The sequence below is a fragment of the Sciurus carolinensis genome, chromosome 7 (assembly GCF_902686445.1).
Source record: "Sciurus carolinensis chromosome 7, mSciCar1.2, whole genome shotgun sequence".
In the NCBI taxonomy this organism is placed as follows: domain Eukaryota; kingdom Metazoa; phylum Chordata; class Mammalia; order Rodentia; family Sciuridae; genus Sciurus; species Sciurus carolinensis.
The window spans coordinates 95,657,855-95,682,526 of record NC_062219.1 but is presented as its reverse complement, the minus strand read 5'-3'; the positions used below and the strand labels follow the sequence as shown (position 1 = coordinate 95,682,526).

The 24,672-nt window shown below is 34.0% G+C and overlaps 1 protein-coding gene across 1 annotated transcript in view; it reads right to left on the bottom strand.

The window, feature by feature from the left end:
• Nucleotides 1-24,672, bottom strand: part of Eys (eyes shut homolog) — a 1,705,088-nt gene that overhangs the window by 267,272 nt on the left and 1,413,144 nt on the right. The window contains 1 exon segment of the mRNA XM_047559194.1: nt 16,334-16,487. Coding sequence (XP_047415150.1) covers nt 16,334-16,487 — 154 coding nt within the window.

Genomic DNA, 24,672 nt, shown 5'->3' with positions numbered 1-24,672 from the left:
CCATTCATCATATAGTAGCATATTGTTTAATCTCCAGGTGTTGGAGTAGTTTCTGTTTTTTACTCTTTCATTAATTTGTAACTTCAATCCATTATGATCTGATAGAATACAAGGTAGTGTCTCTATCTTCTTGTATTTGCTGACATTAGCTTTGTGGCATAATATATGGTCTATTTTAGAGAAGGATCCATGTGCTGCTGAGAAGAAAGTGTATTCGCTCTTGGTTGGATGGTATATTCTATAAATGTCTGTTAAGTCTAAATTATTGATTGTGTTATTGAGATCTATGGTTTCTTTGTTCAATTTTTGTTTGGAAGATCTGTCCAGTGGTGAAAGAGGCGTGTTAAAATCACCTAGTATTATTGTGTTATGGTCTATTTGGTTTCTAAAATTGAGAAGGATTTGTTTAACATACATAGATGAGCCACTGTTTGGGACTTAGATGTTTATGATTGTTATATCTTGCTGATTTATGCTTCCCTTAAGCAGTATGAAATGTCCTTCTTTATCCCTTCTGACTAACATTGGCTTGAAGTCCACATTATCTGAAATGAGGATGGATACTCCAGCTTTTTTGCTGAGTCCATGTGCATGGTATGTTTTTCCCCATCCTTTCACCTTTAGTCTATGGGTATCTCTTTCTATGAGGTGAGTCTCTTGCAGGCAACATATTGTTGGATCTTTCTTTTTAATCCAATCTGCCAGTCTATGTCTTTTGATTGATGAATTCAGGCCATTAACATTCAGGGTTATTGTTGAGATATGATTTGTATTCCCGGTCATTTGGTTCATATTTAAAATTTTTGACACATCTTGGTTCCTCCTTTATTTGACAGTTCCTTTAGGATAATTCCTCCCTTTGCTGATTTGCTTCTTTGTTTTTTATCTCTTCCTCATGAAATATTTTGCTGAGAATGTTCTGTAATGCTGGCTTTCTTTTTGTAAATTCTTTTAGCTTTTGTTTATCATTGAATGATTTTATTTCATCGTCAAATTTGAAGGTAAGTTTTGCTGGGTATAAGATTCTTGGTTGGCATCCATTTTCCTTCAGAGCTTGAAAAATGTTGTTCCAGGCCCTTCTAGCTTTTAGGGTCTGGAATGAAAAATCTGCTGATATCCGTATTGGCTTCCCCTGAATGTAATTTGGTTCTTTTCTCTCACAGTCTTTAAAATTCTGTCTTTATTTTGTATGTTAGGTATTTTCATTATAATGTGCCTTGGTGTGGGTCTGTTATAATTTTGTGTATTTGGAGTCCTATAAGCCTCTTGGACTTGATTTTCCATTTCATTCTTCAGATTTGGGAAATTTTCTGATATTATTTCTTCAAATAGATTGTTCATTCCTTTGGTTTGTTTCTCTAAGCCTTCCTCAATCCCAATAATTCTCAAATTTGGCCTTTTCATGATATCCCATAGTTCTTGGAGATTCTGTTCATGATTTCTCACCATCTTCTCTGTTTGTTCAACTTTGTTTTCGAAGTTAAATATTTTGTCTTCAACATCTGAAGTTCTGTCTTCCAGGTGTTCTATCCTATTGGTTATGCTTTCTATGGAGTTCTTAATTTGGTTTATTGTTTCCTTCATTTCAAGGATTTCTGTTTGGTTTTTTTTCAATATCTCTAACTCTTTATTGAAATGATCTTTTGCTTCCTGAATTTGCTCTGTCAACTGTCGATTGGTGCGATCATTCAATGCCTGCATTTGCTCTTTCATCTCATCATTTGCTTCTCTGATCATTTGAATTTTGTACATTCTGAACTCCCTTTCTGTCATTTCTTCTGCCATGCTGTCCTTGGATTTTATTGATGTAACATCTAGATTTGTTTGGGGCATTTTCTTCCCTTGTTTTCTCATATTGTTCAGGAATCAGTGGGTCCTTAAGATATTGCAGATTTCCTCTATCAACTTATAATGTCCCTGAAGATTGCTAGTATATCCCCTCTTATCCTTCAGTAGCCTGAAATCTTGGAGGAGGTTGATAATGCAGAGCTCCATGAAGAAGCCGCCTCTCTAGGGGTGGTGACCCTCAGGTGGCGTATATTCCCTGCTAGTGGGCAGAGGTGCCTTCACTTGTTGACCAATGGTCATGCAATGGGGAACTAACTGGGGGCTGAGGCAAGGTCTGTTTGTGCCTGTGTCTCTGGTTTTACCGTCCCTGTGGGAAAACCTCCCCCGGCTGGGAAGACTCACTCGGTGGGGACGTCTCGCTGGTCAGTTGCCCTCCTAGAGGTTCCCCTCAATCTACAACTACTGCCTGGGCTGGGCTGTCTTCCTCTGCAACGTTCCCAGGGGCCCGGACCTACCTCCTGGGCCTGGGAGCCTCACCCTTCGCAGGCGAGTCTCCTTAGGCTGCCTCTCCCAGAGAATCTGCCCGCAGCCCTGGAAACTTTGCTCCACCCCTAGGCGTGTCTCTGTGCGGCTCTTCCAGCAAGAAGCCACCTAGCTCCTGGGACCCTGCTCTGCACCAATTGCCTGGCTATGCGGTCCCTCCTCTGAGCCACCACCTGGAGCCCCGTACAATAGCTCCGAGACCCAGAGACCTGCCACACACCTCTTCCTCCGGACAGCCGCCCAGTTTCCAACGCAGTCACTAGGCGTCCAAACAACTCACTTCAGGTCTCCTCCTCCTGCCAACCACCCATAGCCCTAGGCAGTCACTCCAAGTCCAAGTGACCCACCCTGTTCCTCCTCCTCCTCCTTGGGGTAGCCCCCCGGGTGTTCAGGAGTGGTGGCTCCGAGACCAAGTGACCCACCACGCTCCTCCTCCAGGCAGGCCACCGGTGTTCAGGAGCGGTCTCTTTTAGTCCAATCAACTCACTACTCGCCTCCTCCTCTGGCAACCACCTGTGGCTCTGATGCTGTCACTCCTAGACCAAGCGTCCCACCGCTCTCCTCCTCCAGGCAGGCCACCAGTGTTCAGGAGCGCTCGCTCTGGGTTCAAACAGCTCACCACGCAGCTCCTCCTCTGGTAACTGCCTGTGGCTCTGATGCAGTCACTCTTAGACCAAGCGACCCGCCAGGCTTCTCCTCTTCCTCCGGGCAACCCCCCGGTGTTCAGAAGCGGTCATTCTGTGTCCACACAGCTCGCCACGCAGCTCCTCCTCAGGCAGCTGCCCGGAGCCCCAGTGGTTGCTCCGAGTCCAAGCTCTGTGCTGAGCCGCCTCCTCTACGATGATCCCAGTTGTCCGTGTTTACCGCTCCAGTGGGGGAGAGGGGCGTCTCACTGAGCAACTCTACTTCACAAAGTTCCCTGCGTTCTGGGGCTACTGCCCCATCCGGGATGCCTCCCCAATGGGAGAGACTCACCCGGCAGCTTTGAGTTGGTCCCAAGTCTCTCACTATCTCCTCTTTTGAATCTTGCGTCCTGGAGCAACGTGAAATGCAGCTGCCCTCTAGTCTGCCATCTTGGCCCCACCTTTTTTTCACTTTTTAAAAATTTTTATTTATTTCCTCAAATGGGGTATGACTATTGTTTCTCTGGTGGACTACTTTATCTTTAATGTGACTTTGAGGTCTTGCATCAAAATGTTTTAGAAAAAAAGTTAATGTATATTTTGTGGGACATTTAAGTATTTTTAGACCATTAAAACAACATTTTAGAAATACAATTTGCCTTCTTCAGTATATCAGTAGAATCATCACATATAATAAAAATATCACTCCTCTGCTAAATCTGGCAATAAGTCCAACATTGAAAACTCTTTAAACAAGCACTTAGAAATGTTTTTAAACAACCAACATGTGGTATTTGAAAGCAACTATTCTCTCAAAGAATAATCAAATTATTATTGTAGTTCATAATCCTATATGTTCTTCTGTGAGTTGAATAACTTAAATCCATTCTTTCAAAATTGGTGACTTCAGAGGCAATCTGTATCTAAAAGAACATAATAATCTTAACAACTCTTCTCTATTAGGAGGGAAATGTGCTGAAATTTCCTGCCTTTCTGGACTTTAAAAAATGGTCTATGATAGAATATATTTGGCCCATGTCATTTTCAAGGATGAAAAAAATCTCTTCTAAAAGCTTTCTGAATAGTACCTAACAATTATCAGTTAATGAATATTAACTAGCGGGTGTCATTTTTTTTCATAGTAGCCAATACATTGCATTTTTTGATTTGCATTAAGTACAGCAGCCTATAAACTATTTATAAACATCTTTAAAACATCTTAAAGTTTATTGTACTTACACATTTTGTGGGCTAAGCAAAAATAAACACATAACCCCTTTTGTTAATTCCTGAATTGATAAATGGCATACTGATTTCATTTTTCTTTAAGCATTATCATAATTAGAAAATAATTTTTACTAAAGTTTATTTTGTGAATCCCTTAATAAAGAAAATGGCAGTTAGGCAAGTCAAAATGGAAAACAGGAAATAAGAAAATTTAGTTTCGTAAACTTTTTATTTTATAATAATTTTCAAAATTGTTACACAAATTTTATAAAACACATAATTAAAAAGTTAGGGAAGTTTGAATATTTCTTAAATGCTTTCTTGTAATATGCAAAGTATAGAGCCTTTAACTTCATTCATTGCCCATGCTACAGTACATGTTATATTGGATAAGAGGTGGAATCTCGATTCAGATTTCCTGATTATGAAAACTTCTATGTGATCTATCAGTGTCCTCGGGCTCTGGACCTCAAGGTCTCTCTCTCTCTTTAAAATGAGTATCGTGCTACTTCAGTGGATGAGTATAAAGACTAGATATGAACAGGTAAAGAACTTAGAGGTGTGCTTACAAAGTAAAAGAGCTTAATTAGTGATAGCAATTTTATTACATAATTGAGATATATATATATAAGAATTAGATTTAATAACTTCTCCATCTAACCTTGAAGACCCTCTACTAATGCTATTATTTTTGCAACAAAAGTTTTGGAATTCCTGTTAGGCTTAAATCAATTTCCCAATTTCTTGTATAAACATTACATCATTTGCACACTTGCATATGCTAAATATACTCCCTAAATAATCCCTCTGATAAGCTAAATCTTCATAATCTTAACATACTTAACTGATCTTTTAATAATATTTCTATGATGAAGTCTATATAAGCATTTTTCTTCTACTTGATAAACCTATTTATATTGTGTCAATTCAGTTTCACATGAGATCTTGGAAAAATACTTTATTCCTAGCATTTTAAAATTAGTTTAAGTGTAGGAAGGGGAGGGGATCTTTGCACCACTATTGTTCATTTTTTGTTTTATTTTGTTTTGTTTTTACTTTTTTAGTACTGGGAATGGTTTGGCACATGCTAAGTTTGGCACATACTAAGTAAATACTCTACCACTAAACCACATCCCCAGCCCTTATTGTTTGATTTTGGAGAGCAGATTACCATTTATCAAAAAGGCCAAGAGAGACCATTAGAAGATATAAATAAGCATTCTAGGAGTTGAAAGTGAGGAAGATGAGGATGAGTTGGTACCAGTCCAGGCAGCTTCCAGAAGAAGGTGAGCATGTTGAGAACACAGTATACGATTTGGTAGAAATGCACAGACAAAAAAATTTCTAAGAATTTTAGAATTAGCAAAAATGAATATGGTGAGAAAAGGTAGTACTGTGTTTAGGACAGTAAAGACTGTGGCTTTAATGGAATGGGCAGCCCATGTTGGTTGGGTAATAAAGGAGGATAAAGATATAGATAAGGAGCTATTAAAAGAATCTGATTATAAGCTACATAATGATAAATGATGGGGCAAACTTATAGATTCTTTGATATAAGTGACCTTGTTTAAGGAGTATTTCAGGAAAAATATCAAAATACTAATGACATTTAAACACATGATATCTAGAGGACCATGTCCTAAGGAGCAACCTGTTTCAGTTACTTATAAGTTGCATAGATTTACATAATTCCTTAGTCTCTTTATGCCCCAGTTACCTCATCTCTTAAAAGAGTATCAGAAAAGTAACTAACCCTTAAAGATATTTTGAGTGAGATTGTGGATAAAATATGGATCATAGTATTTGTTACATAAGTTTAAAATAAATACTGCTATTATGTAGCAATTAATACATGTGCTGAAATGACTATAATGAGATTACTGTTATGCAGGTGGAATTTTAGCACATCATTGTAAATAAAATTTTGTTTTGTTCATTGACCCCAAACTTACCAGACACTTATATTTTGGCCTCATAATCATTGGAACAGCTTTCTCCCCTGCTGTCATGGAAAGAAGTCTGCTTATGATAGTGCAGGTGGTGCCCACTCCGTGACCCGCTCATCTGCATTTCATACCATGTGCCAAAGTCTGGCCTCAGCTCCAGGCTTACCACTTTTTCATCTATGGAACTGTAAAGAGGCAGGCCTAGCAAACAAGGAACTGCAAACATATTTCCACCAGAGGATAGTGCATTAAACACCCCACTAACTACTCAATTATAGAGTGTTTGTAATGAGATGCTCTACAATGAAAAGTAGTGAATTTTTTTTTTTCTCTAGTTGTAGAGTAGCAGTAGAAGAAATGGACTTAGGTAGACAATAAACTGTAGTAACAGTATATGCTTGAGAGATACTGGATACTTTTCAAAACACTTTCATATAGATGATATTCACAGAAGCCTATATAGCAGAAAATGGGTACTATTACCTTTATATGTCAAAGAAGGAAACAGATAAATATCTGCAGATTTACAGAGAATTTCTCCCCCCCCTTCCCCACTTTCCCCTTTCCTATTTTCGCCCTTCAGGTGACCTGTGCCTTCATGCCGAATCAGAATGAACCTATAAAGTTGTGCTGGGGCAGTACTCCATGTTCTACTGAGGTATCATAGGATGGTATTAATTGTGGTTATGTATGTCCACCCTGATGCACATCTATACCATAAGAAGTTTGGGTTTTGTTGTGATTATTAGTTAGCTCTGCTTCCTGAGTCACTATTTTACAGATAACTTCTATTAAGAGACAATGAAACCTCGTCATATACTTGGGGAACTCAGCTCCCTTTTTCTTGTGGTAGAGTGATAGTGAGTGTGGTAATATATATCCAGTTATCTAAAACATAGCTTGTTTTGATATAAATCAAATCCAAGTGTCTAGGGCTTCATTAGATAGTGCTGATGCAGCCAGGAGCCTTACCAGTTGAAGTGAATAAGATAGTGTGCTGCCCTGAGTAGCCTAGGTTCTTTTTGTTTAATAAATAGAATCCCATTTTATCTTTTGTTGTCGTTTTTTTGTTTTGGATGATGGAGATTGAATGCAGAGGCTTAAGCATGTTAAGCACACATTCTCCCACTGAGCTACACGCCCAGACCCAATAGAATCTTTTTTTTTTTTTTTTTTTTGGTAACAGGGATTGAACTTGGGGCACTTAACCACTGAGTGACATCCCCAGTCATTTTTATTTTTATTTATTTATGTTTTAATTTATTGGTTCTTTTTAGTTATATATGACAGCAGAATCCATTATAGTATAATTGTACAAGCATGGAATATATCTTTTTCTAGCTAGGGCCCCATTTTTGTGCATGTACAGGTGGTAGTATCCACTGTAATGTTTTCATATATGTACATAGGAAAATTATGTCAGATTAATTCCAATGCCTTTCCTTTTCCTGTTACCCTCTCTTTCCTTTAGTCCCCATTGCCTAATCTACTGAACTTCTATTCCCTCCTCTCATTGTAGAGCTTCCACATATCAGAGAAAACATTAGGCTGGGTCCTCCTGTCTCAACTCAGGAAGACATGAACATTCCAACGCCAGAGCTCCCCTCAGGGGCAGCTGAAGCCTCCATTGCAGTGGCTTTGTAATTCAGCTTCTACCTGTTCTTAGTCCAGCTTCCCTCACTGCCTTCTAGGTATTGTTCCCTAGGACAGTCCCTAACAAACTTCCTGCATGCAAATCCCCATGATGGAGTCTATTTCCAATGAATCTGACCTATGTTACAGTTATTAAGTCTCAGACCAGAGAGTCTACTCCCTTAATTTCAGGATTTATAATTCATTATAGCATCTCCTTCTCCAATATTTTGTTAGGAATCCTCAGGATTGCTTGCACAATTGTCCAAGTATCAGATTTGTTGTTAATTTCTGGAATAAGACTTTGCCTTTTCCTGTCTCAGAAATTTTGCATAGAGGGTATGCCAAGTTGGAACTGTGTATCCACCAGTTTTTCTAATGTTTTGTGGCAGAGGAGTTGGAGTTTGTCACTGAAATACCCTAGTGGAAGGGATGAATGACATTGCTGTTAGCATGTAAGTAGGAGGATGGTCCTTTGCTATTTATTTCTTTGGGAGAGGGGGCAGAATTCCTTAGGCATGGAGAAGTTAACGACAGGAAATTGTTATACTCTAAATGGTGGAAATTTTACCAGTTCCAATGTAAATTAGTAGATGGCATTGAATATCTGTGGGTATAATATCATTTTGATGCCTAGTAAATTTCAGTTTTATGGTAATTCGTATCAGGTTTCATCCTGAAATCTGTCTCTTTTGTTTTAATCTTTGAAACATTTTGTCTGTGAAGGGCAGAGTTGTACTTTTCTGATATAATTGGCAATTAGAATTAGGTCAGCTATCATAAAGTTAAAAACAGGGACTAGGACACAGTTAAGTATCAAACACTATAAAATAGGGGATTTACTGTGTCTCATGATAGCATTATAATAAATTGTCTGAAGAAATATTAAACATTTTTATTACATATTTATTGAGTTCAAAAACTTTGGTTTGTTATCAGTACCTATAAAGGGGACCAGGTTTCAATTTTAAAAAATCAGTAAATCTTTTTAAAAGTCTTAAGTTATTCTTAGCTATATTCTGTGTTAGGTGAAAAGGGTTCACAAATGTGAAATCGTAAGTCAATCTGTCTCAATCTCTATGTGCTTTTTGTTCAGTGTATTGATGAGTCTGGGGGCAATTTGTTGCAGAGGAAGATGGTATGGCTTCTTTTAGTTTCATTAGGAAAGTTAGGGGGTTGACTTTTTTTATTTTGATAAATAGGATGATCTATATATCGAGTCCACTTAGTAAGAATTATTTTAAAGAACTTAATTAAGACATATATATTGTCAAGGATTGAGGCCTAACACTAAGAATGGGTTTTAAACAATTTCACAGTAAAATATCTTCCCTGGTAGCTGTTTTAAGGCAGCAATCAAATATTCTTCAACCGTAATAATAGATCCTAATTAGGGAGAGACATGGGGCCTTCAGAAGTGGGTTGGAAAATACACACAATATAAATCTATATTGTTAAAACACATCTCCATTTAATGAACAAATAATCCCTTGGTGCTTCCTCATGAATCTTAGCTTTCAACATGTTAAATCTCTTAATTTTAACTGTTCTGTATGGCAAAGTGTTCTCTGAGTCTATCAATTGTTACTTTTCTGCCCAAATTCCTATATATTCAATTTGCCTGAAAGTATTTATTTGCTTCCTATTGCCTTTTTATATAACTGTCAAAAATCATGTTTTAACATGATTAACTTACAGAGACAGGCAGTTTTTAAGTATGGAAGTTCTTTTTTGCCTTGTACTCCGCTACCACCAATGAGTAATTCAAACTTTCTCAACAGTCATTTCTGACGGTTGCAGAAATCAATCACTGATAATAAGAATAAAGAGTATCTAAGCCTTCCTCAGAATATATTGTTCAAAAATGTCTTCTCTTTTTTTTAATTTATTTTGATTCTCTGGATTAGAAATAGCAGATGATGATTTTCTGAAGAGCTAAGCATCTCTTCCCTTTGATCTTTATGTTGTCCTTATATTTAATTTCCACATAATTTCCTAAATAAGCACAGTGTCATCCACGTCTTGATGACTTTGCAGATCTTCTTTCATCTGTTGTCCCCTGAATTCCCAATCTTTCTACAAAATAAATCTCAATCCCACTCCATGTTATATATGAACTTGCCCATTGCTATCTCCTTTCCCCCCAGTAGAGTATTTGCAGTTGACCTCTGGATCTGAGGGTTGACCAGTTCTGTCTTCTGGTCTCAATATTCCAAATATGAGGAGTCATGGACTTCAGTTTTCACTTTTGTAACTTTGCTAATAGCCATTCCATTTAGATGATTTGAACTTCATTGTACAATAAAGAGGGATAAACATACTGCATATCAAACAATCATGTGAAGTATGTTTTTAAAATATCAAACCAGCTGATTGAGTCCACTGACATATTATTCAATAGATATACTGTGTAGATTCATGTTCACGGATTATGATTTTTTTAGAAAGCTCAAGTTCTTTTTTGCATCACTAAGAACCAAAATGATATTTAATTTTCTTGTTTTCCAAGATACAAGCAAAGTATAGAAACACTACATATCAGCAGAGGACATTACCCAATAATCCCGAACAATGATAAAATCACCAACTTGTATGTTGATAGATATACTTTAAAGATTTTTTAGCTTATTTAATAAAAGCAATTTGAGTTTTCATTAGATTTTTATAATTTAGTACAAATAAACTGCATTATAACTTGCTCTACAGCTAGTGTTTATATTATAAATGGACACGTTAGGTATGGATAGTGTGGCTATGGACAAAATAGCAGGAGCAATGTTTAGATTTATGTATGTATATGCTTGTTAAAGTAATAATAAAGTATTGTCCATATTGAGCTCTAGCTTTCCTACATTTCCTCTAAGAAATACCAGATGGAGGAGTAGATAGAAAAGATACAGAAATTAATATTGAAGTGATGAAGATTGACCTTTTTAAAATGAAAATCTTGCCAAAGTTTCCATATTGACATGGCAACATTTTATGAATAAATCTAATATCTTATAGATTTAGCACAGTTCAAAAGTCACCATCTGTTTCAAAAAGTGAAGGCTCTCACTATTACATAGTTTTTTGGCTCTAAAACTAAAGGCATGCAATCCATAATTTATAAAATATTAATGATCAGGAATGTGTGAAAAACTTTTACATATTTTAGATCACTGGAAACAAAAGTAACATTTTAAGTTACTCCTGAAATTATGATAATAGATGATGGATATTTTTTCTTTTTGCTTGAAGTTGGGTGGTCTTCTGATCATTCTTTATGAAGATTTACAGGTCAATACAGCTGGGCGACAAATGGTAATGCAGAGAATATATGTGGAAAATGTCAAAGTGCTGGAATCTGATATTAAGCTAAATTATCTGAGAGGTCTTTGACAAATATGAGCATTAGAAGAAACTATTGTTTCTTTCATATATTTTTATAAATTATTTACTAAGGAATATCCTCATTTTATATAACTTAAATCCATCTTTGGAATCTTTCTTAATTTCCATTCTTTTGAAGTTCATGCCAGTTGTACATTATTATAAATTGTTTAGTCTGTTTTCTTAAACAACTGCAGGAAATGAGCTAATTAAAATGAATAAAAAGTAATCAGCATTGATATATATGTATACACACATACACATATAAGGTTTCTATCTCAATGAAATTAAAAGTTCAATGAGAGATTAAAATCAGGTCTTTACAAAACTCAACAGTATTTTTTTTTCATTGTGATTTTTTTATTTTACAGACTGCATTTTGATTCACTTAAGACTAAATATTTTAAAAGTTACTGTGACAAAATGCTTGCAATGGTTTTACCTGATGTACTTTGAGATCTTCGCAAGTGTTAACAAGGATTTTTGCTGCCCTACTATTAGATGCTTTTTCAGCCTCTGTCCTGTAGGTCTTAAACTCTGTTAAGGGGTAATGAGGATGTATGGTTCTGGCAGTTATGCAATTCTTGGCCATCATCTCACTTTGGCTACATGAGAACGGTTAACCAAAATGAACGATGAGAAATTGGAGTATGCCTTCAACAGACCTGGTTAACTTTACACCTCTTGGCAAATTGTTGAGGAAACCTTGTAAGGTATTGTTGGACTGTAGGACTTAAAGAAGGTGGAATAGGCTGGGTGGCTTCAAAAGTTCAGGAAATACAATAAATTACATTGAGGAAAGCACACAGTAATTCTTTAAATAAAACCTTCTGCATAAAGAGTGAGTTTTTGTATAGGCCAACACTGAAGGTGCTAGAAAAATTTAAACTTCAGAAACTTTAAAATATATATATATATATATATATATATATATTAAGAAAATTTTTCTGAACTTCCCCAATAGAGAATAACCCTTGTGAAAACCAATAGCTCTCTCTATGTGATCCCTTTCAAAATTCGATGAAATGAAAGACAAACTGTGCATGAGTATGAATTACAATGTATCTGTAAAACTGTGATCTCTGCTCCATTTCATTTAAGGAGAACTTCTATCTTGATACTGAATTGACCTCAATCAGTACAAGTGGCTTATTCAAGTTTGTTCTACTTCTGCCTTCTATCTTACAGACATGTGAATTTAACAGGAGGAAACACTGGCTGATAAAATACAAAATTGTGGCTAAAAACAAAATAAAAATATAAAGTCATCTTTTATATGTTTACCTTAGAGTTTGTTCTACTAACTTTTGAAAACAAGTTCTTATAGTCATGCTGTATTACTTTATTGTCAAGAACCTTGTAAATATGGAAGAAACCCCATCAACAGTCATATGACTAAAGAGGAACATTAATTCATCAGCTTTTCAGGCAGAAACCTAACCTGAATTTGCATAGCAAGAGTCTTGTCAGTGAGAATCAAGATAACCAGAAAGAGCTATACAAAAAGACCTTTTTAATTCTAACTTTTTTCCCAGTTAATGATAGGGAAGTAAGAAATGTTTGAGGAGATATTATATTTAACCCGACTTAAACATTATACAATGTATTCATGTATCCAAATGCTGTATTTTACCCCATTAATATATACCATTTTTGTGTTTTTATTGCCAATTAGAAATAAATGTAATTTTTAAAAAAGAAAAAAAAAAAGTGGAGTACATGGGTCAGAGAAGGTGACATAAATAGCACAGATAGGGATAAAGCAAGGATACCCATAGATCAAGAGGTAGACACAAAAAGGCCAGAAGCCTCTAGGATGTGTTTCTTCACTTCCTCGACTCCAGAAGGAATTTTCTCTCATTTGTATTTTACCTTATTGTTCCAAACTTTTGAGACACTTCATGTTATCCTTTCTCTTTATTTTTCTATGTAACAACAGCTTCCACTGAACTAATAATCCCAACCAACAATTAAACATGTTCAGTTCTCTTTCATCTTACATTTTTTTCCTCCTGATTTCTCACCAACACTGAATTGCTCCTGTATCAGTTTTTATACCTTCACAATCAAACTTCTTCAAAGAGTTATCTTAACTTATTGTCTTAATCTTCTCCCAGCTAGCTTTACTCTGTCCCTGACAAAGAAATCTTGGGGTGGTGGAATTGTGTGGATTGTCCAATGGATTTTTGATAACCATTCCCACTGACTTCCCAAACTTCACTTTTATTATTTGTCTACTACTCTTCTGGTTATTATGTCAGATTCTTACAGTTTCATCTTTTTCTATGAAGTCATTAAATGTTAGTTCCAATGTTCTGTCTCAGGCAATTCTTTCTCCTCACTCTATACTCCAATCCATGGCCATGGTTCCAACTATCATTTGCAGACTAATGACTCACAGATTTAATTTCCTGTCCTGTCCACTCCTCTGAGCTCAACATCTATATGTTAAATTGAAAACTGCACTTTAATGTTTCAAAGGCACTTTCATCTCAGTACATTTGAGCCTGAGTTCTCAATATTTTCTATCAAAACTTCTCTTCTTGCATTGTTTACTATTTCACTGGAAGATAAATTCTTTTGTCCAGTTGCACATTGGAAAATGAATATTCATTTATTGATATAATTTTTACTGATAGTATTCAATCAGTTACAATTAGTTCTTACTTTTATGTTTTTCTCCTCCTCCTCCTCCTCCTCCTCCTCTTTCTTCTTCCTTTTTTTAGTTCTGAGGATTTAAGCCAGGGGTACTTTACCACTGAGTCACATCCCCAGCCCTTTTGTTATTTTTTATTTTGAGACAGTCTGCCTAGGGCCTTGCTAGCTAAGGCTGGCCTCAAACCTGTGATGCTCCTGCCTCATCCCTCCAAGTCATTGGGATTATCGAAGTGTGCCACTGAGCCACTAGTGTATTTCATCCAAGTCACTATTACATCTTACTGAATTTGTAAGGGCTTCTGTAGTCACTCCTTAACATAACTACAATGGCCCATTGCATTTTCCAACTGTTGACATTTCCAATTTAGGCTTCCAATACTTGGCCACTCTCTTTGCTTCTTTGTTCATTTCACATTGTCTATGATATCTTTGGATATGCCATGGTTCTTCCTACCAGTCTTCTCACATACTCTTCCCTCTGCCTGGAATACATGCCTCCAGCTTTGCCTGTCTTTTGTTGGTTTGTTTTTACCAAGTCTATTACCAAGTCATTTTTCAGTGAGCATGGGCCAGGCTAATATAACTTGCTTTAGCATCATGTCTCTCTCATTTCCAAAACATCTCAAAAATTTAACTATTCCTTCATTAGTGTGACTGTCAATCTACCTCATTAAAATGGATACACATAAGAATAAAAAATTTATCTATTTTTGGCTTGCCATTAAATTCTAGATATTGTGCTACAAATATAATAGGCACCATTTTATTAAATGAAGAAACAAAATTAAACACAGGATTTAAAAATAGAAGAAATGCAAAGGGAAATTAAAAGAAAAAGTTAAGAATTATTGAGAGAATGCTTAGCAGGTAAGTGTTCAGATATTTGAATTAGTGACGTATAATATAAAATACAAAATCTACAATGTAGTCTTGGGGTCAGCCTCTCATACCACCTACTGTTACCTTGAGCTCTTGGAGAATATTGCCTATAGGACAAAGCACATCTTCATTTTTGGATAGAGATAACTTTTATCAAAAGACCTCTCTTCTTTCTTTGTTAGGAGATATCTCCTTTGTTTTTTCTGTACAATGATTTGTGTTCCAAAGGGTATAACTAATGTATAAATAAGAACTTAATTACCTCAGGGTAAAAAGGATTTATTTGGATAAAGTTAATTCAAAGACTTCTTGATTTTCAGTTTTACTGGAAGAGTAATTTTTTACTTTATTTTTACAGAATGCTTTCTATTTGAGGCTACCTAAGAAGTCAAATGATTTAAGGACTGCCCAATTAAGTCATTATTATCTAAAAACAAAGAAGAAAATCATTTTTCTAAGAAAGTTTGACCCAAAGTGGAAATAATTTCATATATAGAATGCACTATTTTGTCTAAAATTATGGCACTATAAAATTACTTTATCAATAGATGAAGTCATCATTTAAATAGCTTTCATTTAAATAGCCATGTAAATAGTTTTATTAGTTATTCACTTTCTCATTTGACTTTTTATTGTAATCAACAAGCAACACTTAAAAGTAGATGGCTGCAATGAGTTAAATCCATCACTCTGAAAGTTTGTTTTATCTGCACAGAACTTAGTTCTAAAAGAGTGTACCTAATTTATAAATAATAATTTTATTACTTTAGGGCAATTTCATTGCCTTCTTGTTATAATCAACTGAATTGTGCACAAATACCCTTGTTTCTTTATCCATTCAGAAATTTACTGAGTATCTCCTATTGGATGCCCTGCTAAGAGTATTAAAAATGAGTAAGATGCTATCACTGCCTATAAGTTTACATTTTTACATGGGTGCCAATTTTCTTGATGTGGACCCTGAGAAAGTTTGATTTATATAGCCTGCACAGGTTAGCCAAAATTCCTGTTCATCAGACTAATGTATTCAATTGACCTCTTACATACAAGCACAGTCAAAAAAGTGATATTTTTCACTGATATGGAGGAACTTTAGAGACCATTATCACTAGATTGCTAAACTGATAAAGAACTTCCAATTCTTGGCTGCGATATGTAAATTTTGTTCTGTAATACCCTTGATGTGACCATCATATTAGTCATTTTTCTTTTTTGATATTTCCTAATTCTGAAGCATGAGCTAATTTAAAGAAGGCTTTCTAAAAATGCATATACTTCTTAGAGACTTTTGCAGATAATCCTCCCCCTTCTTTTACTGTGCAGCCAGTGGCTCCCCCATTAATTTCCAGTATCCTAAATGCTTTATTGAACAACAAAAATATAACTTAATTTCAACTAAACTACTTTATTATAATATGTTTGCTTATACCATGACATTTGCAAATTGATTTACTTGGTGTAAAACTTGATCGTTACTTGATGCTATAAAATTATACCTTACTTCAATTTTTAGTTTACATTGCCAACTGAAAAGAATAACTTACAAAACAATTTTCAGATGTACTTTTTTTTCTTTCTGTATTTGGATAGCTATTACACATACAAATAACATTTTTAAAACAATGCTCTGCCCTATAATTCAAAGAACTATTGTGGAATACTTACCGTATTGTGATAGGGATGAACACATTGTTGTTAATGCTATAATTAGCAGAAAGAGTCAGGATATTTTGAGAGCCTCCACATCCATATTTAACTGTGGGCCTTCCTTCCAGAAGAAATAAATGAAGGAACTGTTTTCCAAAATTACTCTCGATACCTTTAAGAACAAACAACACATTAGAAACTCAATGTAGATATGTATTTTTATTTCAGCAAAATAATTCAACAAACAATCTTTTTTTCAAGGAGTAATGACTTATGGAATGTTAATAGTGCTATTAGATAAATATTTATTGTATTAAATACCATATTAGACTCATACATTATTTTTCACAGGCTAAGGATAGTAAGGTATTAACAGTATTAACTTGATACTAGTTTAACTTCTGACTGTGTTTTCCTTGTAGATGTACTTAGATATTTGGAACCTCAATTTCTTTATATATTAAAAAGGAATGAGAGCCACCATTAGAAACTATTGTGATGATTACATAAAAGGATAAATAGAAAGTGCCTGGAAAATACTGAATATATTTATAATAGTAAGTACTGAATCTAAGGTCTAAGCTTTATTTTGTATTATTTCTCATATCATAAAATTATTTAGTTTTGATTACAAAATAATATACATCTTTTATAAAAATTGAAATGAAGAAAAAAAGGAGAAAAACTCCTTTTATCCCAATTTCTTGATCCATTCCGCTTTGAGGTATTCTTTACCATCATCTATCTATCCACATATAAATATTTATATATCCCCAACTTTATTTTTAAAATGGAGATTATGCTTTATTCATGAGTTCATGAATAACTTTATTCATATTTCTCTTTTCACTTAAAATAAATTTTAGACATCTGTCTTTATAAGTCCATAGACTTCTTTTTTTGTACTTTCTTAATTGAAACATAACTCATGCAGAAAATCACACAAATTGTTAGTACATAGCTCAGTGAGTTATCACAAAGTGAACCTACTCAACCAAATATCACCCCAGTCAAAAAAAGAGCATTGTCTGCATTGTGAAAAGTCTGCAAATCACTACTCATTTCTTTCTTTCACCAAGAATAACCTCTGTTCTGAGGTTGAATATCTATGGTTCATTTTGCTTGACTATTAGTGGAATTATACTGCATATATTTTTAGTGTCTATTTAGTTTTGCTCAATATTACATTTGAGAGATAGTAACTATGCTATTTATTTATTTTTCAATATTTTAAAATATTCTATTAAATTAACATTGACAATTCAGTTCTTTTTACTGTAGATGGCCATTCCCTCCTAGTTTTTGGTTATTCTGAATAATGCTGTTATGAAAATCCCATGTCTCTTATGTGGAAGGACACATGTTTCATCTAAGAATTCAATTGTTTTGTCAGAAAGTATGATGAACTTTAGTAACTATTATAACTCATTTTTTCAGTATGATTGTTCCAGCTGATCCATATCCTTATTATTACTATTGGATATGATCACCCATAGATTTTAATATTGTTTATTATATCTTTTGTTTTTATTTTCCATATTATTGGTGAAGTCTGACATATTCTCATATCTACTGCCCATTTGATACCCTCTTTTGTGATATGTCAGTCTGTGTTTATTTCTCATATTTCCATTTAGTTATTTGTTTTTCCTTTATTGGATACAAGCTGTTTGTGAACTACATGTACTATAATTATCTTCCTATCTTCTCTAATTCTGTAGATTTTCATGCCAATCTCTTAAGGGCAAGTTTTGATAAGTACATTTTCTTAATTTTAGTGTAGGTCAATTTGTGAATTATTTCTTTCATGGTTATGAGTAGTGCTTTTTATGTCATCTTTAAATTATCTTTGCTTACTCCGATTATAAATTTATTCTCTACATTATTTTCTGCAGATTTTACTTAAGATCTACACTCTATCTAGAATTGATTTTCTATGAATGTGAAGTATGCAGTTGTGGTTGACTGAGTAAAGACCCCCAAGAAAGCCATATCCTAATTTCTGGAGCATGAGTGTTACTTTACACTGAAAAAGAAATTTTATAGATATGATTGAATTAAGAGGCATGACATGGGAAGATCATACTGGATTATCTGTGAATAGGCCCTAAATGTAGTTGCACATGTCCTTACACAAGTGAAGCACAGGAAGATTTGAAGGTAGGGGAGACAAGGTTGTCACTACAGAAGTAGAACCTGAAATAATGCAACACAAACCACAGAGTACTAGCAACCAAAAGCTGGGAGAGGTAGAGAATGGTTCTCCCTGTAGCCTCCAGAGGGAACAAGTCGTGCTGACAACTTGAGTTTAGTCCAGGGAGATGAATTTAGGACCACTGATCTCTAGAACTTAGAGTAAATATTTGTTTTAAGTCATTAAATTGTTGGTTATTTACTGCATAGCAATAGGAAACTAATGCTAGATCAACTTTTAATTAATTAATTTTGGTTTATCTGGTCAAATTATTTTTAAATTGGTGCATCTCAATTATGATGGATTTCATTATAACATATTTGCATATATGTAAAAACAGTTCTATCAATTTCAATTCCCAATATTATCCCCTTTCTTCTGTCCTTTCTTATTTCATTCACAATTATGGTAACCAGTTCTATCTATTTTCCTGCAAATGAAATAATTTCATTCATTTTTATAACTGAATAAAACTCCATGGTATATAGACCACATTTTCTTTATCTGTTCATCTGTTGATGGACACTTAGACTGATTCCACATCTTGGGTGTAAACAGGGTATGTATATATCTCTAAAGTAGTCTGAGTTTAATTCCTTTGGATAAATACAAAGGAGTGGTATATCTGGATCATATGTTAGTTCTAGTTTCAACTTTTTGAGGAAACTCCATACTGATTTCCACAATGACTGTATTAATTTACATTCCCACCAACAGTGTGAGAATTCCTTTCTTTCAGTATCCTTACCAGCCTTTATTATTATTCATATTCTTGATGATTGCATTCTAACTGGAATGGATGGAATTGGATGGAATTTTAGTGTAGTTATGATTCACATTTCCCTGATTGCTAAGATTTTGAGTTAAAAACAAACAAACACAAGATTGATAAATTCATTGTCAAACTAACCAAAAGAGTGAAGACTCAAACTAATACAATTAGAGATGAAAATGCAGATATTATAACAGATACAATTGAAATTCAGAGTATTATTAGGTACAATTTTGAAAATTCATACTCCAATGAATTGAAAAATTTGGAAGAAATGGATAAATTTCCAGAAATATGACTTACTGAACTGAACCAAGAAGATACAGAAAACCAAAACAGACTGAATTTTTTTTTCAATTTTGTTTTTCTAATTTATTCAAAATCATCAAAGTAAATAATTTTAATGCTACATTTACTGGATTCTCAGATGTCTTTGGAATATGTATTTTTAGTGTTTTTGAGTGTCACTATTGCCTATATTTTCTTTTATTCTTGTCAGTATAGATAAATATGTTTATGATAATGACATTTTCATAATCAAGTAATGTAAAAAGTACCAATAAACATATCTTAAATTTCTCCAAAATTACAGCCCTCAGGAATGACTAGAATTATTATTTATTGAAAATCTTGAGATGCAAGAATTCATTTGTTTATTTTTTGTGGTGCTGGGGATTAAACATACAGTTTTGCACATCCTAAGCAAGTGCTCTACCACTGGGCTATATAACTAGACTTAAAAAAATTTAAGGATCATATTACACATGTTTTTTAAAAATGAAAATCATATTAAGTGGTAGTTCTTAAAGTCAGTTCTAAGGACCTCCTTACATACTTAAAAGCTATTGAGAAAACCTAAAGAGTTTTTGAAAAACATGGTTGGCATGTTTTGATAAACTGAATTAGAAGTTAGGACTGAGCCTGGCACAGTGGCACATTCCTATAATCCCAGTGATTCTTGAGACTGAGACAGGAGGATCGTGAGTTCAAAGCCTTAGCAATGGTGAGGTGCTAAGCAGCAACTCAGTGAAACTCTGTTTCTAAATAAAAATACAAAATAGGACTGGGGATGTGGCTCAGTGGTTGAGTGCCCCTGAATTCAATCCCTGGTTCCAAAAAAAAAAAAAAAATAGAATTTAATAGAATTTAATATTGAATTTCCCCCCAAATATTTATTGGTTCATTTAAAAATCCCATTATTTGTTCCCCTATACAACATAGTTTGTGAAAAGTAATTTTACTTTCAAACCAAAAACATTGTAAGAAGAGCAGTATTATTTTATAATTTTTCCAATATCTTTAATGTCAAAGAGTAAGAGAGCTAGATTTTCATATCTTCCCCTCTATTTAATCTATTGTGAATTATTGCATTGGTTGAAGTAAATGAAATTCAGTCTCACATGGAAATGTAATTGGAAAAGGTGGACTGTTTTAATAGCCTGGAAAAGCATAAGGACTTTAATTCCTTTAAGTTTGGTAGCAGTGTGGAATCTGAAACAGTGTTAATCTTTGCATACTCTGTTATATTAAAATTCCACTGATCTTTCTTACACTTTGAATATCTATTTAACCATGCATGATTTTGTAGCATCATGATCATTTGAAAAGTATTGGTTTATCAAGTTAAGTAGATAATTTAAATGTTGAAACACTTTATTATGTCCCATGAAAATCAAATTTATTAGTCTGACCACTGAAATCATTAGAAATTATTAGGAAACTCTCAATGTAGATTTTCCCAACTTCTAATTTTTCTTTGATAGCTCAAATTGTACCATTGGTCACAAATACTATTAGCTATTTTCCTTGAAGTAATGGGCTTATTTTTTTTTTTTTTTGTAAATTTTTGAGAAAACAGCTGCTGATTAATCAAGTGTGAATAATTGTAGGTTGTCTGTAGTCATTCTTTTTGAGTTATGTTTTCATAATGGCTAGTTCAGCCAGTAACTCAAAAAAATGTTTTCCTAGAGGCAACTATTACAATTTAGTATGTAGTCAACTTGCTTAATTTGGGCTTCCAATTTTATGCATGTTTTTATGCATGCTTTATACTCAAGTGCTAAGAAATAAAACAATATATTTTAGTATAACACTAAGGACATTTTTAAAGTGCCCATTTTTGCTTTAGTGCATGGTAAATAATTCACTCCAGGTAAAATATGGTGCCTCAAAATTAAGGATCAAGTGTTTTTATCCACCATAAATTTTGCATCAGAAGTGAACTGTCAACACAGTGATTTTGACCTTTTGGACCCATGAAAGGGGTCTTGGAGATCACTCAGGGGTCTCTTGATGCCCTTGTAATAGCTTTATATTAAAGCTTACCTCTACTTAAAAGAGAAAAATAAAACCAGTGTGAAATTAAAGTTATTGCTAAACTATAGATAAATAATTCTTTAAAATTTCAGTATGAATGTCAAGAAAGTTGGGTTATCTCTTCCCTATACTTCAAATTCTAGATAAGTGGATTTAAAAGCAACGCTCAAGTCTCAAAAATGATTTACAAAAAGGTCTCAGAAAAAATTATGGGAAAAAATTCTAGCACAGTCAGCCAGATTCTCTGTAATTTTCTCCATCTTAACTATTTCACCATTCCAGAATTGCAGTTTTTGACTATAGAAATGCAAATTAACTGTGTATTAATTGTCACCCTATGGATAAACCTGATTTTCTCTGTGAGTTTACCACCAAATGCCTTTTTCTTATATGTCTCTGTTCTTTATACTGTGTTTTGAACAGGCTGTGATGTCTTACCAGTTCCCTCATTAATTAATAGACACAAATTCTTTGATATTTGATTTTATATACTCCTTTGACAACTATTCTTTTTTGGGGGGATTGTTTTTTCACTTTATTAATAGTCCTCTGAAGGACTAAAGTTTTTTCAATTTTTTTTATTAATTTTTTTATTCTAATTGGTTGTACACAACAGAATACATTTATACATTTTGATAGATCATACATAAATGGAGTGTAATTTCTCATTTTTCTGATTGTATGTATTGTAGGATCACATTGGTCAAGCAGTCGTATATGCACATGAGGTAATAACACAATATGCTGATTTAGTTTTTGAAGTTTTGGTGGTTATTAAGGGAAATAATTTACATTATATCAGAACAAATAGCTAAAAACAAATCCAAAATGGAAAATTTGTATTTAATTTAATGTGAATGGATTCCCCTGGCAGACAACACAGAAGGTTTGGACTCAAAGAGATGATAGGCTGAGGATGACCAAAATGGGAAATAAAGAAGGATCCAAAATATAGTTGAACAATTAGGTAGGGGTAGGGGCTTAAGAAATACAAGAAACAGAAACATATTTCCCATGAGTGTTCTAGCAATAGAACTGGAGAGAATCAAGAATATGAATTCAGTAATAGAATCACACAAAGCAAAACACAATAATACAAAACTGATTATGTCAATATGGTAGAAGTAAGGAAAAAATTGAATAAAATATTAGCATTAAAGTTTTTATACTAATTAGGAGTAACACACATCATAATGAACACGTTTGAAAAATCACTGTTTTTGAGATTTTCCCACAAGTCCTATTTTAGAGCCCACTTGACTGACAGAGGTTTTTAATCATACTTCTGAGGACTCCAGATGTCCAAAGGCCCACAGTAGCCCGTGCAACTTCACCTTTCCTGCATCTCTTGAGATCCATTAGCACTTTCTTTTTGGTTTTTACTCTAGCATTTTTCATATTTTTTTTTTCTCATGAATTCCTGTTCAATTTCTTAGGCTGCATTTCTTTGAATTTGAGAATACAGCTAAGAATTTTCAGCATTAATTTTGATTCTTCTTTTTACTGGGATTGGGTGGGGGCAACCAAAGCACATTAAGAAACAGGAACTATACCAGAATCTTGTGTTTTCTCTCCTTGGCTCCATAAAAGGTCTTATCATAGGATGACATCAGGTTGTTTTTCTTCCCTGAAATGTTGACTTAGTCTCCACTTGCATCCGTTTGAGAGTAGGAAGGGTGTTGTGCACCAGTCTGTTATCCTGCTCTATTCCATCACTTTTCATTCACAAGTTTTTTATGACTCAATATTTTTATAAATTGCTTTACATTGCCATTTCAGCCTCCTATTTTTGAGATAAGACTTAAAAATATGCTGTAGAGAAGGGTAGAACAGAGCTGAACATTTAGGTCAAGCTGTTGCTATGCACAAGGTTTGTTTTTCAAAACTTTAAATATTGAATTTCAAAGATTGATTGTACACATTCAGCAAGATGTATGTAGTATCACGCAAGAATGAGTTATTTTTAAAGGATGCTCAGCCATTAAAATCAATGACAAGGATGAATAGTCTTATCCAAGTATATCAACATTCCATTATGAACCATATTTACCTTGTCACTCAGTAGAAAATAAGACTGCTTTAATAAAGGTAATGGGAATGAAAATGGAAATAAGCAAACTTAGTTCTCTCAATAGTCTTGCTATATATTAACATTTTTTGAGTCATCATATTGATTTATTCTATTAATAAGCAATTTCTTACTTTATATAATAATACTTTTAAAGGCATTCAGAGTGTTTTGCAGATAATATGTGATGCAAGATGGGGAAAAGGGAGGACTTGAGGCTACTGATATATTTACATGATTCAATATCAAATTAATCACTTCAGGGAATATAGGACATATTGTTTGATAAATTTTTCACCCTCAAGTCAATTGACTTTGCATTATATAAACCTAGATTCTGTAATTAGAGAAAAGCTAGGAATAAATATTGAGAAGAAACTCTTCTTTTTTTTCACAAATAGTATTGAAGACATAATTTCAAACATAATTTTAATGAAAATTATTTACTGCATCAAGAACCATTCTAGGCCTTTACTATCTAGATTTGTATAAGTACTTTCTAAGATATTCATGCAATGATGTAATTGCCTAACAACAAACACATTTCTCAGAATGCAGAGAGAAACAAAGACAGAGGGACAGAGAGGTTCACAGGAAATATGTGAGACTGCTGCTGGTCTAGCAGGAAATACTGTTTTACAGTAAAGTTGTCAAAATAAATAGGAGTATATTTTAAAATAATAAAAAGTATAGTGTAGTAAATGTATGAACTACTAACACAGTCATTTATTATCATTATCAAGTGATACTGTTTGTATTGTACATAGCAGTATGTACTTTAAACAACTGGCACTCCAGTAATTTTGTTTATACCAGCATCACCACAAATGTGGATGATGTATTGCACCATGATGTTGTGATGTCTACAATGTCACTATTTTTCAATTCCATTATAATCTTATGGGACCTGAGTTGTATATGCAGTTTGGCATTGACTGAAACATTGTTAGGCAGTGTAGGACTGCATATGGCAAATGTTAAGAGCAGATCTCTCTCCATGACGTTCC